This window comes from Pelobates fuscus, chromosome 9 (assembly GCF_036172605.1).
Source record: "Pelobates fuscus isolate aPelFus1 chromosome 9, aPelFus1.pri, whole genome shotgun sequence".
NCBI classification, from domain to species: domain Eukaryota; kingdom Metazoa; phylum Chordata; class Amphibia; order Anura; family Pelobatidae; genus Pelobates; species Pelobates fuscus.
The window spans coordinates 169,888,931-169,910,517 of NC_086325.1; the positions used below are offsets into that span (position 1 = coordinate 169,888,931).

Sequence of the window (21,587 nt, forward strand, 5' to 3'; positions counted from 1 at the left end):
TACTATGTAAATAGCGTGATATATTACTATGTAAATAGCGTGATATATTACTATGTAAATAACGTGATATATTACTATGTAAATAGCGTGTTATATTACTATGTAAATAACGTGATATATTACTATGTAAATAGCGTGATATATTACTATGTAAATAACGTGATATATTACTATGTAAATAACGTGATATATTACTATGTAAATAACATGTGACATATTACTATGTAAATAGCGTGATATATTACTATGTAAATAGTGTGATATATTACTATGTAAATAGCGTGATATATTACTATGTAAATAGCGTGATATATTACTATGTAAATAGCGTGATATATTACTATGTAAATAACGTGATATATTACTATGTAAATAACGTGATATATTACTATGTAAATAACGTGATATATTACTATGTAAATAGCGTGATATATTACTATGTAAATAACGTGATATATTACTATGTAAATAGCGTGATATATTACTATGTAAATAACGTGATATATTACTATGTAAATAACGTGATATATTACTATGTAAATAACATGTGACATATTACTATGTAAATAGCGTGATATATTACTATGTAAATAACGTGATATATTACTATGTAAATAACGTGATATATTACTATGTAAATAGCGTGATATATTACTATGTAAATAGCGTGATATATTACTATGTAAATAACGTGATATATTACTATGTAAATAGCGTGTTATATTACTATGTAAATAACGTGATATATTACTATGTAAATAGCGTGATATATTACTATGTAAATAACGTGATATATTACTATGTAAATAACGTGATATATTACTATGTAAATAACATGTGACATATTACTATGTAAATAGCGTGATATATTACTATGTAAATAGTGTGATATATTACTATGTAAATAGCGTGATATATTACTATGGAAATAGCGTGATATATTACTATGTAAATAGCGTGATATATTACTATGTAAATAACGTGATATATTACTATGTAAATAACATGTGACATATTACTATGTAAATAGCGTGATATATTACTATGTAAATAGCATGTGATATATTACTATGTAAATAACGTGATATATTACTATGTAAATAGCGTGATATATTACTATGTAAATAGCGTGATATATTACTATGTAAATAGCGTGATATATTACTATGTAAATAGCGTGATATATTACTATGTAAATAACGTGATATATTACTATGTAAATAACGTGATATATTACTATGTAAATAACGTGATATATTACTATGTAAATAGCGTGATATATTACTATGTAAATAACGTGATATATTACTATGTAAATAGCGTGATATATTACTATGTAAATAACGTGATATATTACTATGTAAATAACGTGATATATTACTATGTAAATAACATGTGACATATTACTATGTAAATAGCGTGATATATTACTATGTAAATAACGTGATATATTACTATGTAAATAACGTGATATATTACTATGTAAATAGCGTGATATATTACTATGTAAATAGCGTGATATATTACTATGTAAATAACGTGATATATTACTATGTAAATAGCGTGTTATATTACTATGTAAATAACGTGATATATTACTATGTAAATAGCGTGATATATTACTATGTAAATAACGTGATATATTACTATGTAAATAACGTGATATATTACTATGTAAATAACATGTGACATATTACTATGTAAATAGCGTGATATATTACTATGTAAATAGTGTGATATATTACTATGTAAATAGCGTGATATATTACTATGGAAATAGCGTGATATATTACTATGTAAATAGCGTGATATATTACTATGTAAATAACGTGATATATTACTATGTAAATAACATGTGACATATTACTATGTAAATAGCGTGATATATTACTATGTAAATAGCATGTGATATATTACTATGTAAATAACGTGATATATTACTATGTAAATAGCGTGATATATTACTATGTAAATAGCGTGATATATTACTATGTAAATAACGTGATATATTACTATGTAAATAACGTGATATATTACTATGTAAATAACGTGATATATTACTATGTAAATAACGTGATATATTACTATGTAAATAACGTGATATATTACTATGTAAATAGCGTGATATATTACTAGGTAAATAGCGTGATATATTACTATGTAAATAACGTGATATATTACTATGTAAATAGCGTGTTATATTACTATGTAAATAACGTGATATATTACTATGTAAATAGCGTGATATATTACTATGTAAATAACGTGATATATTACTATGTAAATAGCGTGATATATTACTATGTAAATAGCGTGATATATTACTATGTAAATAACGTGATATATTACTATGTAAATAACATGTGACATATTACTATGTAAATAGCGTGATATATTACTATGTAAATAGCATGTGATATATTACTATGTAAATAACGTGATATATTACTATGTAAATAGCGTGATATATTACTATGTAAATAGCGTGATATATTACTATGTAAATAACGTGATATATTACTATGTAAATAACGTGATATATTACTATGTAAATAACGTGATATATTACTATGTAAATAACGTGATATATTACTATGTAAATAACGTGATATATTACTATGTAAATAACGTGATATATTACTATGTAAATAACGTGATATATTACTATGTAAATAGCGTGATATATTACTATGTAAATAACGTGATATATTACTATGTAAATAACGTGATATATTACTATGTAAATAGCGTGATATATTACTATGTAAATAACGTGATATATTACTATGTAAATAGCGTGATATATTACTATGTAAATAACGTGATATATTACTATGTAAATAACGTGATATATTACTATGTAAATAACGTGATATATTACTATGTAAATAACGTGATATATTACTATGTAAATAGCGTGATATATTACTATGTAAATAACGTGATATATTACTATGTAAATAGCGTGTGATATATTACTATGTAAATAGCGTGATATATTACTATGTAAAGAACGTGATAAATTACTATGTAAATAGCGTGATATATAACTATGTAAATAGCGTGATATATTACTATGTAAATAGAGTGATATATTACTATGTAAATAACGTGATATATTACTATGTAAATAGCGTGTGATATATTACTATGTAAATAGCGTGATATATTACTATGTAAAGAACGTGATAAATTACTATGTAAATAGCGTGATATATTACTATGTAAATAGCGTGATATATTACTATGTAAAGAACGTGATAAATTACTATGTAAATAGCGTGATATATAACTATGTAAATAGCGTGATATATAACTATGTAAATAGCGTGATATATTACTATGTAAAGAACGTGATAAATTACTATGTAAATAGCGTGATATATTACTATGTAAATAACGTGATATATTACTATGTAAATAGCGTGATATATTACTATGTAAAGAACGTGATAAATTACTATGTAAATAGCGTGATATATTACTATGTAAATAACGTGATATATTACTATGTAAATAGCGTGATATATTACTATGTAAATAGCGTGTTATATTACTATGTAAATAGCGTGATATATTACTATGTAAAGAACGTGATAAATTACTATGTAAATAGCGTGATATATTACTATGTAAATAGCGTGATATATTACTATGTAAATAGCGTGATATATTACTATGCAAATAGCGTGATATAGTACTATGTAAATAGTGTGATATATTACTATGTAAATAGCGTGATATATTACTATGTAAATAACGTGATATATTACTATGTAAATAGCGTGATATATTACTATGTAAATAACGTGATATATTACTATGTAAATAACGTGATATATTACTATTTAAACAACGTGTGATATATTACTATGTAAATAGCATGTGATATATTACTATGTAAATAGCGTGATATATTACTATGTAAATAGCGTGATATATTACTATGTAAATAGCGTGTGATATATTACTATGTAAATAGCGTGATATATTACTATGTAAATAGCGTGATATATTACTATGTAAATAGCGTGATATATTACTATGTAAATAGCGTGATATATTACTATGTAAATAGCGTGATATATTATTATGGAAATAGCGTGATATATTACTATGTAAATAGCGTGATATATTACTATGTAAATAGCGTGATATATTACTATGTAAATAGCGTGACATATTACTATGTAAATAGCGTGATATATTACTATGTAAATAACATGTGACATATTACTATGTAAATAGCGTGATATATTACTATGTAAATAACGTGATATATTACTATGTAAATAGCGTGACATATGACTATGTAAATAGCGTGATATATTACTATGTAAATAACATGTGACATATTACTATGTAAATAGCGTGATATATTACTATGTAAATAACGTGATATATTACTATGTAAATAGCGTGATATATTACTATGTAAATAACATGTGACATATTACTATGTAAATAGCGTGATATATTACTATGTAAATAGCGTGATATATTACTATGTAAATAACGTGATATATTACTATGTAAATAATGTGATATATTACTATGTAAATAGCGTGATATATTACTATGTAAATAACGTGATAAATTACTATGGAAATAGCGTGATATATTACTATGTAAATAGCGTGATATATTACTATGTAAATAATGTGATATATTACTATGTAAATAACGTGATATATTACTATGTAAATAGCGTGTTATATTACTATGTAAATAACGTGATATATTACTATGTAAATAGCGTGATATATTACTATGTAAATAGCGTGATATATTACTATGTAAATAGCGTGATATATTACTATGTAAATAACGTGATATATTACTATGTAAATAACGTGATAAATTACTATGGAAATAGCGTGATATATTACTATGTAAATAGCGTGATATATTACTATGTAAATAACGTGATATATTACTATGTAAATAGCGTGACATATTACTATGTAAATAGAGTGATATATTACTATGTAAATAACGTGATATATTACTATGTAAATAACGTGACATATTACTATGTAAATAGCGTGATATATTACTATGTAAATAGCGTGATATATTACTATGTAAATAACGTGATATATTACTATGTAAATAGCGTGATATATTACTATGTAAATAGCGTGATATATTACTATGTAAATAGAGTGATATATTACTATGTAAATAGCGTGATATATTACTATGTAAATAACGTGATATATTACTATTTAAACAACGTGTGATACATTACTATGTAAATGGCGTGATATATTACTATGTAAATAGCGTGATATATTACTATGTAAATAGCGTGATATATTACTATGTAAATAGCGTGATATATTACTATGTAAATAGCGCGATATATTACTATGTAAATAACGTGATATATTACTATTTAAACAACGTGTGATACATTACTATGTAAATAGCGTGATATATTACTATGTAAATAGCGTGATATATTACTATGTAAATAGCATGATATATAACTATGTAAATAGCATGATATATTACTATGTAAATAACGTGTGATATATTACTATGTAAATAACGTGATATATTACTATGTAAATAACGTGATATATTACTATGTAAATAGTGTGATATATTACTATGTAAATAGCATGATATATTACTATGTAAATAGCGTGATATATTACTATTTAAACAACGTGTGATACATTACTATGTAAATAGCGTGATATATTATCATGTAAATAGAGTGATATATTACTATGTAAATAGCGTGATATATTACTATGTAAATAACGTGATATATTACTATTTAAACAACGTGTGATACATTACTATGTAAATAGCGTGATATATTACTATGTAAATAGCGTGATATATTACTATGTAAATAGCGTGATATATTACTATGTAAATAGCGTAATATATTACTATGTAAATAGCGCGATATATTACTATGTAAATAACGTGATATATTACTATTTAAACAACGTGTGATACATTACTATGTAAATAACATGTGACATATTACTATGTAAATAGCGTGATATATTACTATGTTAATAGCGTGATATATTACTATGTAAATAGCGTGATATGTTACTATACAAATAGCGTGATATATTACTATGTAAATAGCGTGATATATTACTATGTAAATAGCGTGATATATTACTATGTAAATAACGTGATATATTACTATGTAAATAACATGTGACATATTACTATGTAAATAGCGTGATATATTACTATGTAAATAACGTGATATATTGCTATGTAAATGACGTGATATATTACTATGTAAATAGCTTGATATATTACTATGTAAATAACATGTGACATATTACTATGTAAATAGCGTGATATATTACTCTGTAAATAGCGTGATATATTACTATGTAAATAGCGTGATATATTACTATGTAAATAGCGTGATATATTACTATGTAAATAGCGTGATATATTACTATGTAAATAACGTGATATATTACTATGTAAATAACGTGATATATTACTATTTAAATAACGTGATATATTACTATGTAAATAGCGTGATATATTACTATGTAAATAGCGTGATATATTACTATGTAAATAACGTGATATATTACTATGTAAACAACGTGATATATTACTATGGAAATAGCGTGATATATTACTATGTAAATAGCGTGATATATTACTATGTAAATAACGTGATATATTACTATGTAAATAACGTGATATATTACTATGTAAATAGCGTGATATATTACTATGGAAATAGCGTGATATATTACTATGTAAATAATATGTAACAGTTTAACTCTGACGCGCTACCTTCTCCCTGCGTGGACCCCAACAGAGCAATCAGTTGACACTCTCAGCCAATGATCTACCCCAGCACTGCAAGGCTTTGCCCAGGAGCGCTAATTAATCAATAATTATAAAGTGAGCTGGGGACGGGCACCAGGAGCTAAATGGACATTATTTTATCTAATTGTGGGTTTACCTGTGCAAGGTGTGTGAATGGGATTGCATTGTGCACCCCCTGGGGGATTCACAAAGTAAAATAAATCAAAATAAATATATTACACACCTGTGTGGTATTACTGATTGTAATAAAACCCGGTATTCATTTCATATTATTAGCCATTTAATAATTCTCATTATTGGCCATTTATTAATTCACATTATTGGCCTTTAATAATTCACATTATTGGCCATTTATTAATTCTCAATATTGGCCATTTAATAATTCTCATTATTGGCCATTTATTAATTCACATTATTGGCCATTTAATAATTCACAATATTTGCCATTTATTAATTCACCTTATTGGTCATTTATTAATTCACATTATTGGCCATTGACTAATTCTCTTTATAAGCCATGTTAATGGGATTCAAAGCCTCCCAATACTGCAGGAAAATGTGGTGTGATCTACTGTCTCCGACTGGTTACTGTGTGAATTACATGCAAACGCAGGCTCCTTTACATTAAAAGTATATTTCTACTGCCCCCTGTGGGTTACAGTGCAAACTGCATTAATATCTGATTAAATTCCTACAAATTAGTAAAATATTTGCACACATTACTACGTTTACGTAGGAGAAAAAAAATAATCTAGATTTTTCCACTGACACTGTTTTATGAAATGCCGTATTCACTAAACGTGAAAACTTACTGCCAGGGGTGTGTGCAGCCTTGGGCAATAGGAGGTAAGTACTCGCTGTGGAGGCTGCCCTTCCTTTGATTTAATTAATGCCTCTGGGGCAGTGCCTAGTACCCCCCAATGTCTAAATAGAATTGGTTTTTACCCTCAGGTCTAAGTCAGGGGATATTCCTTGATTTATTTATTTTTCGATATCCCTAGTAATATGATAACGTCACTCACTGCGCAACCTCTGGACTGATCGGCTCTCCCGTGGTCCATTCAAACACGGACTCCACGTTCTGATCATTGAGTCCTGTCCACGAAGACCCTTTAAACAAGGAGCAGACCGCGTCCTGGAAGAGATAGAAGATTTATTATTATTTTTTACACTTTCTTTAGTCTGGGACTAAGTCGATTCAGGGATATACTCACTGAACATGAACAGTAACGTTTTAACATTTAAATTCGTTTTTTCTTATGCATTTTACATCTGTTCTCAATTCTGCGCAATTCTCTGTTTAGAATGTAGAAACAGCTTTTCACCTTTTCTTTGGTTGAGGTTAAGTACAGGAGCTTTGTCCCTTTAAAACTGTTACAGTTTAGCCGAGCGTCTTGCCAGCTCAGCGAGAGCGAAGGATCCTGGAAATAACAGTTCCTCCGCCAATGCTGCCATTTTGGATCCACCGGGCAGCGACTTAGCAAACCTGTGGGAGAAATCAAACAAAATCTTATTACATGAGAACTGCTTTGGTTGTAGTAGCCCAGGCTGGCATGGTGTCCGACCGTGAAAAATAATAATAAAGAAATTAAAGGATAAACCGAACTGAGATCCGACACTAAGGCCACGTTCTCCCGGCAGCCCGATCCTCCTGTAGTGGCATCACTCCCCCCTCACTGTATGAAAGGTGGGCTGAGGGGAGGACATGAGCAGCATGGAATGTGCGAGCGCCATTGATTGTCAGTCGCCAACATTCCACGTGTGCAGACGGCAGTCGCCAAATATGCTCAAAATTAACATCAGAGAGCTCAGAACTCTCGTTGCTCGTTATATGAAAATTGTGATAAAAGCAAGTGTGATATCAATATAATGTATAAAGCATCCACATATCCCAGAGTGCAGTACAATGTTCATTTAGCTATTCTATGAAAATGTTCTTTGTTGTGCGGAGTGTCGTTCCTGTAACCAGTTTGCACATGGTACACAGCAATCGTACGCCACTCCGATCAGCTACGCTATTTTAAAGCAATTTGTTTTGTGAGGATTGGGTTTGCGTTGATTTGCTGTGGCTGCGTAAATTAAAGAATATGAAATATGTAAAATGTCTGATTACAAAAAAAATCCCTTCGCTGTAGCAACATAGTGATGGCAGCCTATGGAACCAAAGGCATTGATAGCTTCAATTGCCTAACGGCTGCTGAAGCATCTTGGGAAACGTAGGCCAAAGGGCTGCAATACCCAAAGTTAGCCCACCCTTCACTATTCTAGTAGGTAATATAACTGAGACCTACCTTCTTTACCCTCACATATAAATAAAGATGGCAGCTGGCAGGATCGCACCACGCGCTCTCCGCCAGCTGTGATGGCGGGACAGTCCGATCTCATCCCTGCGCCACTTGCCTGCAGCCTGGAAAAATAATTCATTGTGAACCATTCACTTACTGACCCGACGTCTTCACTGGAGTATTCTGAGACCTTCCACAGGTCCATACGTCTAACACATAATATTGACCAATGGACAATAATGGATCATTTATCCCTTTTCATGCAAATTCCTGAGATACGCACAGAGCTTACTTTCATAAAATTTGCCGTTTCTTTATTTCAGAATTAGCTGTTAGCTCTGCAAGGTCAATTATTTTTGCGCACAAATAGCAGGTTAGAAATGCTATTCTATAGTCTCCTGATAAATAGCAATATTTCCCATAAAGCAGAGTGAGTAGGAGGTGAATTATGGGAACTGTAGTTTAACGTAGTGTGGAAGTCATAGTTTAGACTGTAAAGGTTCAGGACAATGGCAAACAGACCTGGCCAATGTGTGCCCATTACCGTACCCAACACTGTATTGTACAGTCTCTAAATAAATATACTTTACCAGTAAGTACCGCTTTCAGTCCCAGAATCCTGTGTAATTCGCTGAATGGCCTTCACAATCCAGCTCTATAGGTAAAGAAAATAAATAAAGAGCAATTAGTTCATATATTACAGCAGATGTTTCCACACAGACTGTCATATTTATGGTCCCATGGTTGGCAGAGAAGCCTCAGCACAGGGTAGGGGGGGGGGGGGACCAGTGCAGTGACAGCCCCCGACACTTTCTACAAAAGTAACAACCTTAGAATACCTGAAGAACACGGCGATTCTGCGATAAAGGACTAAATACGGAGCAATCACCATGGAAACCAATAAAATGTCTGCCAACCTTTAGCACTTTGCACCCAACATAGCACTGTTTTTGAGTTGATAAATCTCCAACTAAATGTTCGATGATTTCATTATTACCGTTCTCTTTAACTGACAAGATGGGTGGATTTAGAACGTGCATTACGCTAATCTGCCATCTTTAACACATTTATTCGAAGCAAAGCGTCTCCCGGGTGTTTGGTTAGTCTCCGTAAATTAAATTTTTATAATTACCTGCAGCAGACTCTGTGCTGTACAGGTTTTGATGATCACAAACTCATTTTAAAGGAAATCCCTGTTAATTTTGGAACACATTATCAAAAGTACAAAAATAGAAGCAAAAACCAAATCCTCTTATCTATGATTGTTACTGGACCCGGTACGAAACCTTTTCTGTGTCTGTATCCACAGTCAGAAGGTTCGTTTCTCGAAATCTGTCACAGAACAGGGATGAATCTGGAGCAGTTGTAGCGGTTGTCGTCTCTATATAATAACAGCCTTTATTCCATAATCGCCAACGGTCACTAGGGCAGAGGGTGCTGGTCAGAGCTGCATCAAGAAACAAACACCCACAATACAGCCATTAGACCTCAGCCAGGAAATATAATTAGTACAGCCAGTACAGAATTCTAGTAAATACACTAAGTACAGTATATATAGTACGTACAGTTAGTACAGTTAGTACAATACAGTAAGTAGAGTAAATACAGTAAGTATAGCCAGTACAGAATTATAGTAAATACACTAAGTATAGTCAGTACAGTAAGTATACTGAGAACGGACAGCAGCTGAAATAACCTGCCCTTCGGTGAGTCCCCGGTGGATAGATCTCAAGCTGGTTTTAGCTCATCTTGGCCCATTACAGAGAGAACATTGCTGGCATTTCGGATCTGGACTGCCCGTATGGGTGGGATCAGTCTGATATGCTTCAGATATGTTTTCTCTGCTTTCAGTGGGTAGACCTCTCCAACTCCAGAGAGTGTAGCAGGATAGCCCTTACAAGTTCCCACCACATAAGGACACAACGAGGAACAGTGGACTGTTCTGCATGATCATCACCAGTGGGTCAACATCGACGGACAGGAGGCAAGGGGCCTGAGAGACAATGGCGCTACCCTCACCCTAGTACAGCCGCACAAGATAAAGTCCCAAGCCCGCACCAACAAAACAGTAGCTGTGAGGGTGGCAGGAGGAGCCATCTACAAACTCCCAACTACCCGAATGCACCTTAACTAGGGCTCGGAAGCCAAGCATGGAGGTCGGCATTATGAGAGAATTACCCACATAGGTGTTGTTGGGAAATAACCTGGGCTGCCTGACATCTCAGCTCGCCAACCCCTACCCAGAGGAGACATTCCTGGTGACTATAAGATTGCAAGCCCGCCAGGGGGAGCGGTCACACTCCGAGGACCCTCAAGTAGGACCCTGTATGCCATCAATAGCTAAAATTCCCATCTTGTTCTGGGGTACCCCCCAAGGGTTTGAACAGGAACAGAGGGCAGACCCCACATTAGAAGGGTATAGGAAGGTAGCAGAGTCCCCCCAGGGAGATATAGCACAGGAAAGGTTTTAATGGGAGAAGGGGTTATTATACAGGGTGACACAGGGATTGGAGCTGAGCAAGTAGCGAAAAGGCAGCAGATAGTGCCCTGTAAATATAGGGCTGAGCTACTCAAGCTCAGCCACGACATTGCACTAGCAGGACATCTGAGTATCCGGAAAACTAAAGACCGGTTAACCCAGACCTTCTTCAGGACAGGGATCACACGTGACCTGCAGAATTACTGCAGGATGTGTGATGCCTGCCAAAAGATAGGGAAGAGGGGTGGCCTCCCGAGGCCCAAACTTTACCCTTTGCCCCTAATAGAAGAACCCTTCCACCAAGTAGCGGAGGACTTGATAGGCCCCCTTTGTAAGCCCAGCACCTCGGGTAAGAGCTACATCCTTGTGGTAGTAGGTAATGCTATTAGATATCCAGAGGCAGTCGCTTCCCAGACAGGTAGTGTGGTCCCCGGAGTGCGGGGCCGCTTTCCAGAGACTCTAGACAGCACTGAGCGAGGCACCTGTATTGGCCGCCCCAACCTATACTAAAAAGTTTCTTGGGCGCAGCAAGCCAGAGCTCCTGACCAACTGGCTCAAATAAACGCTTAAACACAGCAAAAAACGACTGGTACTCAAGCCTCACACTCTCATCAGGACGGGGGATCCCAGACAAGCAGACCGACACCAAACCCGGGTGTATCTTTTGTTGAGTACCTGGGAACCCTGCTGCGGCCTACCCGGAGCGGAGCTGAGTGGAAGCGGACGATCCTCTCGTGCTCTGGTAACGGAGCCTGCAGCACTCCTACCCCCCCTCTGGACCGGTGGGGGTCATCCCGGTCCCTCTCAAGTGACCTAAAGACTCAGTCCACACCTACTAACTGCGCTAGGCCACGCGGCCTTGATTGGGGATCCAAAATGGCGGAGCTTTGCCCCTTGATGCCGCATGGCAAGGGCTCCAAGCGAGAGGTAATGCAAGATCCCTCAGCAGACTCCGTGAGGAGAATCAATGAAATCTTTGGGAATTTTTGGGTAAAACTGCAGCGCAGACTCTCCTCCACCAACGCTGACAATGAGCAAGGGGAGAAGGGAGCCTGGTGACAGCAGAGGAGGGTGCCGGAGGCGAGATCCAGACAGAGGGGAAAAACCCCTAACCTATCGAAGCAGGCAGTTATGAAGCCTGGTGCACGCTGCCTACCCAAGCTAAAAGCAGTGGAGGATGCGCACCACAGGTTCCAAGCAAGGAGACGACGGGCAGCAAAACAGCTCATGAGAACTGAACGACCGATCTACAAAGACCGGCACCCTATCCCACTAGAGACACGCCTGAAACCTGCCAGATCACAGACCACGGTGCAACCAATGCCGGCTAGCCCTGTGCAGCAGCAGAAGCAGAACACCCACCTAACAGGCACCTGCTCAAGTCCCAGATGGCCCAGAATTCGTCCCAAGCATCCTGGGCAGAAGGCCAAGAGAGGACAGACCCTGGGACACGACCCGCAAGCACAAGGGAAAAGAGAAGAAACCCTCTGCAAGAAGACCTTAAGATCCCCGAGCAGACCGGGGAGGTGAACTCCGGCGGAACCCCTACAGCACTAGCAGTCGGGGCCATCTGGCTCTTACAAATCTGCAGCCTCCCACCGCAGGGCATCGGCTAAGCAGCCTACAGGGAAGCTCTTATCACGCAGAGGACACTTGCGGTATCCTTACCTTGCAATAGATACGCATTCCTTGACTGCAATTACCATACTCACACTGTCCTTTGGCATCCTAGCGAACATGGTTTTGTTTTTCTCATCAGGCATCCCAGCGAACACTGTTTTTTCTTATTTCTCCTTTGTTCTGCTTACACGATTGACTCGCAACCTGCCCTAAAACCCTGAGAGCCTCCTGGGGAATTAATAGAACAAGCACATTGCTAGATCCATAGGATCGCTGTTTATTCTGTATTTAGGTGATTTGCTCCATACCTGCACACAATCGCCTGCACGTGCCTCCCGCATGCGGCATCCTCGGGAAGCCTGGAAGCAGTTCCCATCGGCACCATCGACGGATCCGCTGGACTAAGCCTCACGTAGGTGCATTGGACAGGCAGACTCATCCAGACCACACACGCAGCCCCATGTAAGGGGACGACGGGCAGGGACTGGAATCTCTGGCCGAGGCCACCCTACTCACACCACTGTAAAGCCTAATATCTTCACTTATTCTCACTTGCTTTGGTGCCCCTCTCTCTCAGGACATCTCCCCATGTGTTTAATATTGGCAACCAACTGAGGATCTCATATGTCTATAACAGCATCTGGTGACACCCTTTATATGTGCTAGGTTGACAACTAGCGATATATAGCAAATGTCTCACTGTGGCAACCAGCGATATATTTTGAGCGTTCTATAATCCTGTTTTCCTGTTATAATCCTAATTCTATAAGCCTGTTACTTAACCTCATTAAGCAAAATTACCATTATTAAGCGATGAAGACACGTTACACACACTTTGCATATGTTGGATAAGCATGTGACCCTGCTATTTTACTTAACTCTAAAAAAAATGTGCGAACTTCTATGCCACTGTCTATCATCTGTAATGCTTGCAACACGCTATTGTGGCGTCTGTTTATATCTTGTGATCATCTGCACAACTAAAATAAAAAATAAAAAAAAGTTTCTTGTCCACACAGATGCCTCCATGTTTGGGCTGGGAGCCGTGCTAAGCCAAGTGGGGGATGACGAAATGGAGCACCTGGTGGCATATCTGAGTCAAAAACTGTTCACCAGGGAAGTCAGCTATGCCACCATGGAAAAATGTTTGGCTCTTGTATGGGCATTAAAGAAATTGCAGCCCTATCTCTATGGTCATCCCTTCACTTTGATGACAGACCACAACCCCCTCATCTGGCTGAACAGAGTCGCTGGAGATTAGACATGTGCACAAGTGACATTTTCGTTTCGTACGCATGAATTCGTACTAACTAAAAATTAAATTCGGCCATTCGTTATTTCGTCCGTAAAACATTCGATTTTCAGATGAATTTTGGTGAAAATTAAGATGAAAATAACACTGCACATGCACAAAAGAAAAGGAAGGAAGGAGGGAGCCGGCAGCGCTACTAGCTCCCTCCTTGTAATAAATAACTATTCCTACTCCCTGCATTAAAACCTATGGGGGTCACTATGATCCCCATATTAATTATTAATTACTGCCCTTGCGGTTTTGCACTTAAGTTGCTGGTGTTATCTGGTGTTCTAATGGGGTACAGGGGTGGTCCTCGTTCAGGAGATGAACGGATTCTGTTCATATGAAGTACTCCCGAACGGAAAAAGGATAAAACATACAAAATAAAGGATAAAACATACGAATAGGTGGTAAGTTCCGGCCCAAGACTCTTACACGCATGGGTTAAGTCTCCTGCTGCTGCAGGGAGATCCAGTTTTTTTTGTTTCTCCTAAGTGCTGTGGGGGTTAATTCTCCTCTTTCTATTAAACGAAAGAACTGAAACAAAAAGGTGCATTCGCTATTTGCCCTTTCGTTTCGTATATAATTCGTATGTAGGACTTTTGTTTATGTTATAGTAAACAAATACGAAAAAGTCAGAAAATTCATCCGATAATGAATACACATGTCCACTGGAGATAAACCCTGTTTGCTGCACTGGTGCCTTGCAACCCTACAATTTCAGTACAGGCCAGGCAAACAAAACGGCAATGCAGATGGATTATCCAGGCAGACAGAATTGGAACCGTAATTATTTTTCCTGGACATCCCCAAGCCAACCTGTCGGGGTCTAGGTGGGTATGTGGCACCAGAGAACTGGGGGGGAGCAATGTGACAAAACTATATACTTTATTCCCCAAGTTACTTTCCCTGAATTCGGTAGTTAAATCTACCGAACATCGACCATCCCTCTGGCTCATTAAGAAACCACAGAATTAAGTGCTTTCTCTGTGTGGCGGACCGAAAGGCACCCCTACTAGGTACCTCCACCAATCACGCTTCCTAGTGCTCTAGTACCATAAGCACTGCACCGGACACCATAACCACCGTAGCCCCCTTAGCCAATGCAGTTTTGCTAGGGTCTCGACGTCTCTTCTCACCCTGGACCAAACACCTGGATCCAGCTCCCAGTGGGAAGACCTCTCCTCCAAGAGAGTATAGCTGTATAGGTAGTAATAGAGCAAGTGATATAGTAGTATAGCTGTTCCCCCCACACACGAGCCAAGGCTTAATGCTTGGAGTCATCTCTTTATTAGAGGCCACACACGGCCTTTTATGCAATAGCCCATGCAAGGGGTTTTCTATACAAAACAACAGGGTAATCCCTCCCCTGTGCCTGAGAGATAACTGAGTCAGGAACTGTACAAACGTAATTATCTCCAGGCACAGAAAACACCTTTTACAGATACCCTAAAAGTACCCCCAAAACACATGAAAACCCCACAAAAGTCACATCCCCTGATAGCCCTGATCTAGGTGACCAACATTCTCAAAAATCACCCAGATCGGTACAGGGGTTCGGGTTTTCCATGGAAGTCAAAATTTGACCGACTGCACACATGGTCCTATGCCTAAAACAGTTCCAGGGAAAAAAGTGGTAGCTGTCGGTCAAGTTCGGTAGTTTAAAACTAACAAACTACTGAACGTAGTCAATAGTCATACCGTGGAGCTTGTTCCCCTCATCCAGACGAACTATTCCACCAAACAGTGTCCTTCCAGGTGGTGTAGAAATGAACACAGGCTGATGGAAGTCCAGCGGTGTTCGGGAGTTTTAGTGTCCGATTTCATTTCCATGAGCTCAGCGACTAAACACCGCTGCCTGCGTTCGCGGGAACAAGATGGCTGCGTTCATTCAAACTGCGGCCACCTGGTCGTTCATTCAAACTGCGGCAAACTGGTCGTTCATTCAAACTGCGGCCACCTAGACAGACAATTAGAACACTGTGGTTAGAATCGTTAAGAGTTCATGAGTGTAACGGCACCCCCAGGCATAAAAGGGGTTAACAGCCATTTAGGAGATATTCCCTTCCAGATATACAGGCAGCTACTGTAGACACCAATCCACCAAACCGGAGAAGCATATGAATGCCGTAAACAGGCAAACCGGAACCATACGAATGCTGTAAACAGCCGAATAGGAAAAAAACATACAAATAGGTTTACACTCCTAGCACTCCGAGGGTCAAGCAGTGGTCTGGTTTATTGAGGGCTACCTGCCCAGTATTTATGCAGGTCTTCCACCTGGTGGACACTCCCCTAGGGGACCAGATGGAAGACTGTGACAAAGGACAGACATGAACCAATGACAGACACACAGAGGTAAAACATCCCCACAATGCATCCTAATGTCCCTCCCTCTGTCCTGGAGAAAATTGGGAAGTAATCCAATTATCTCCCAGGACAGAGGCAAAACTCCATTAACCACCGCAGTAAAAGACAGTAAAAGACATAAAAATGTATAAAGTTACAACTGTTGCACAAAACATATACATTCTACCTATCCCCAGATAGCTTAGATCTGAGCGCACATTATTACCAAATGGCGCTCAGATCACATACATACATTTCAATCGCCATGGAGCCAAAGTCTTTCCCATAGTCTTTCGTTACACGAATAGGCTCCATGGCATGGCTATCTGGGGTAATGCTGTTCATACGGTTTAAACTACCGAATGAACAGGCATCCGGATAAATGACCGAATGCAGAAGCAAGGAGGCTGACGGCTCAGCGGTGTTCGCGCAAATAAGTGTCCGTTTACAGTTCCATAGTTTGGGCACTGAACACCGCTGGCCGTTTGGGACTTTAAAATGGCCGCCACCACGTGTTTGGCAAACGAACAAAGGCCACCCAGCATTTGTCAATTAAGCTGTGGTTAACCGCAGCTTCTGGGAGGTAAATTGCCGACACACTCCCAATACAGGTGGTCCAGTCATTCGGTTGTTTGTTCGGTAGATTGGATCTACCGACCGCCGGGCAGAAAGGCACAAACAAGCCTTTTATGCAGGGGAAAAGAAGGCTTTTTAGCATGGGGCCATAGTCCAGAGGCAACAGGCGGGCAACCAGGCTTCTCCAATGCAATGTGGTGAGATTGGTCTCGTCACAATGGGTATGTTTGGTTCCCGAACAGCATGGAGAAATGGCACAAACCAAGTCTTTTCTTCATGGCTTTTACAGGGCCCTTAGTCCTAGGGCAAGAGGCTGGCAAGCAGGCTACTACAGGAGCCCGTGGTGAGGTTACTTTCACCACAGTTCGTATAACCGAACGCCATGTGCTGGAGAAAACGGTGGCCATCTTGTCGCATGAACGCAAGCAGCGGGACTTGGTCGTGGAGTGTCTGGAACTCTAAGTCGGACGCTCGACCTCGCGAACACCCACGGGTAAAAATATAGAATTGCCTGCATCTTCCGCGAAAAGCCAGGAGAGAGCTGTTCGGGAGTTTTTTTCGCATGAACAAGGTAAACAAACACTACCTATGAGCCAGGGGAACCATTCATTTTTTTGTTCGGTTTGGAACTCCCGAAATGGACCGACCGTTACCATTGAAACTCTGGAACTGATTTGGGCAGACGCCTCTTGAGGGGTCGGTCAAAACTTGACCCAAGTGGCGATTCGGCTGTATTCATGGGACCTGAGCACTATTTACATTACTTGGGTGCTCAGACCCAAGCTATCCGGGGATATAATATTTGTGGGGATTCCTTATTGTCTTATATGTGTTTTTATGTATTTTTAATATTTGATGTTTTTATGCAGTCATCCTTACTCAGAAATTCATGGGCGTGTTGTGGGAGTGTTTTGGGTGTATTTGACTGTATCCCTGATGTGTATAAAAGCAGCCCATCTGGCCAGAATAAAATATCAAGTCTCGACTGATGTTTGGGTATGTGACTGACAAACCGCTGGCTTTACTTTATGCAACTTGGATTTCGGGTGAACGGATGAATCAGCACTCCAGGCGAACAGGCTATAGTCAAAGTCCCTAGCCTTTCGGGAGCATACGAACGAACAGGTATACGAAATACCAACCGTTCGTTACACAGTAAATATAGTACGTACAGTTAGTATAATACAGTAAGTACATCCAATACAGTAAATATAGTATGTATAGTTAGTACAATACAGTAGGTGTAGCAATAGAGTAAATATAGTATGTACAGTCAGTACAATACAGTAAGTACAGTTAGAACAGTAAGTACAGTTAATGCAGTCAGTATAATAAATATAGTGCAGTAAATGTGATAAGTACAGAAATAATAGTCAGCAAAGTAAATTCAGTAAGTACAGTTCGTACAATACAGTAAGTATAGTAAATATAGTACATACAGTCTGTACAAAACAGTAAGTACAGTAAATGCAGTAAGTACAGTCAGTACTATACAGTAAGTACAGTAAATGCAGTAAGTACAGTCAGTACTATACAGTAAGTACAGTAAATGCAGTAAGACAGTCAGTACAGTAAATACAGTAAATATAGTAAATGCAATAAGTATAGCAATACAGTTAGTACAGTCAGTATAGCAGTTAGAACAGTACACACAGTTAGTACAGTAATACAGTAAGTACAGGCAGTATAGTCAATACAGTCAGTACAGTCAGTATAGTAAATACAGTCGGTACAGTGAGTACAGTCAGCACAGTTAGTACAGTAATACAGTTAATACAGTCAGTATAGTAAATAGTACAGTCAGTACAGTAATACAGTCAGTACAGTAATACAGTTAGTACAGTAAGTATAGTAAATACAGTTAGTACAGTCAGTACCGTTAGAACAGCTAGTATATTAAATACAGTCAGTACAGTAACAACAGTTAATACAGTAATACAGTTAGGACTGGCAGTACAGTTAAAACAGTAATACAGTTAGTACAGTAAATACAGTTAATACAGGGATACAGTCAGTACAGTAAATACAGTTAATACAGGGATACAGTCAGTACAGTAAATACAGTCAGTATATTAAATACAGTCAGTACAGTAAATACAGTTAATACAGTTAGTGCAGTCAGTATAGTATATACAGTTTATACAGTAATACAGTTGGCACAGTAAGTGTATCATAACTAATAAAGACTGACCGTATACACAATCCATTATTAGTGTCGTTTTGGACACACAAGTCTGTGTACCCTGGCACTCCCCCTGCGCAGAATTACACACCAATCCTGTCATGCAGGCTGGACATTTCTGAGCACATCTGGGGCCATAATACCCCACTGAGCAAGCTGGAGGCAAAACAGATTGTATTATTAATATAATAGCATGAACCCGTTTATCACCAATAATGTGTATGTTGGTTTCCCTATACTGTTACATGGAGTTATTAACAAAATATGAACTAAGGTGGATGCCTAGGGATCATAAGTCAGACAAGGCCCTGATGTGTGTGGACTGTGTGCGTCCTGTGTGCCAGCAGGTTTATCTGTTACCTGATCTCAGGTAGGCTGTGCTCCCCACGAGTTGGCGCTTTACCAGCTGGGTTCCACTAGCAGAGAAATATATGCCATTCCAGAGGGTCACCCCAGTGCATTGTGGGATATTACTCAGACACCCCAACTCTGCAGCCCTCAGTACTGGGTAACCGGCCATACTCGTCGGCAGAGGCTCCAGAATGATCATCCCCGGGATCGGCTGGAAGGGGGTCCGGACTACAGGAAAACAAAACATAATAATCAGAATGTGTACACGGGTGGATCCGGCAACACCTGTCCAAATTGATCCCCCATTTCTTCCTGACTTAAATCCTCCATTCGTTCAATTCATTTCTGAAGATATTTGGCCTAGCGGTGTCTTCACCTAATCCTGCACTTTATGCTCAGAGAGGAACGTACTTTGTATTTAGAGACACCATTACATGTAGCCCCAGACTACACCTGTATGCTAATAATATCCGAGAGGGGACACTTACCTCGTATTTAGAGAATCCATTACAGGCCGCCCCAGACTATACCTGTATGGTAATATCCGATAGGAGGACTTACCTCGTATTTAGAGACACCATTACAGGCCGCCCCAGACTAAACCTGTATAGGAGGACTTACCTAGTATTTAGAGACACCATTACAGGCCGCCCAGACTATACCTGTATAGGAAGACTTACCTCGTATTTAGAGACACCATTACAGGCCGCCCCAGACTATACCTGTATGGTAATAATATCCAAGAGGGGGACTTCCCTCGTATTTAGAGTCACCATTACAGGCCGCCCCAGACTATACCTGTATGGTAATAATATCCGAGAGGGGGACTTCCCTCGTATTTAGAGTCACCATTACAGGCCGCCCAGACTATACCTGTATGATAATAATATACAAGAGGGGGACCTACCTTGTATTTAGAGACACCATTACAGGTAGCCCAGGACTATACCTATATGGTAATAATATCCGATAGGAGAACTTACCTCGTATTTAGAGACACCTTTACAGGCCACCCCAGACTTGCCCCAGAATTGCCGACACACTCCCAATACAGGTGGTCCAATCATTCGGTTGTTTGTTCGGTAGATTGAATCTACCGACCGCCGGGCAGAAAGGCACGAACAAGCCTATTCTTCAGGGGAAAAGAAGGCTTTTTAACATGGGGCCATAGTCCAGAGGCAACAGGCGGGCAACCAGGCTTCTCCAATGCAATGTGGTGAGATTGGTCTCGTCACAATGGGTATGTTTGGTTCCCGAACAGCATGGAGAAATGGCACAAACCAAGTCTTTTCTTCATGGCTTTTACAGGGCCCTTAGTCCTGGGGCAAGAGGCTGGCAAGCAGGCTACTCCAGGAGCCATAGTCCAGAGGCAACAGGTGGGCAACCAGGCTTCTCCAATGCAATGTGGTAATAATATCTAAGAGGGAGACTTACCTCGTATTTAGAAACACCATTACAGGCCGCCCCAGACTATACCTGTATGATAATAATATCCGAGAGGGGGACTTACCTCTTATTTAGAGTCACCATTACAGGCGCCCTAGACTATACCTGTATGGTAATAATATCCGAGTGGGGGACTTACCTCGTATTTAGAGACACCATTACAGGCCGCCCCAG

General features: G+C 38.3%; 1 protein-coding gene across 1 annotated transcript in view; it reads right to left on the reverse strand.

Moving 5' to 3' along the window:
- LOC134573739 (uncharacterized) overlaps positions 1 to 21,587 on the reverse strand; it is a 49,927-nt gene that overhangs the window by 17,562 nt on the left and 10,778 nt on the right. The window contains exons 8-14 of the mRNA XM_063433516.1: positions 19,977 to 20,195; positions 19,626 to 19,772; positions 10,403 to 10,563; positions 9,707 to 9,771; positions 9,123 to 9,238; positions 8,157 to 8,317; positions 7,854 to 7,966 (exon numbers count right to left, since the gene is read on the reverse strand). Coding sequence (XP_063289586.1) covers positions 7,854 to 7,966; positions 8,157 to 8,317; positions 9,123 to 9,238; positions 9,707 to 9,771; positions 10,403 to 10,563; positions 19,626 to 19,772; positions 19,977 to 20,195 — 982 coding nt within the window. The remainder of the gene's footprint in view (positions 1 to 7,853; positions 7,967 to 8,156; positions 8,318 to 9,122; positions 9,239 to 9,706; positions 9,772 to 10,402; positions 10,564 to 19,625; positions 19,773 to 19,976; positions 20,196 to 21,587) is intronic.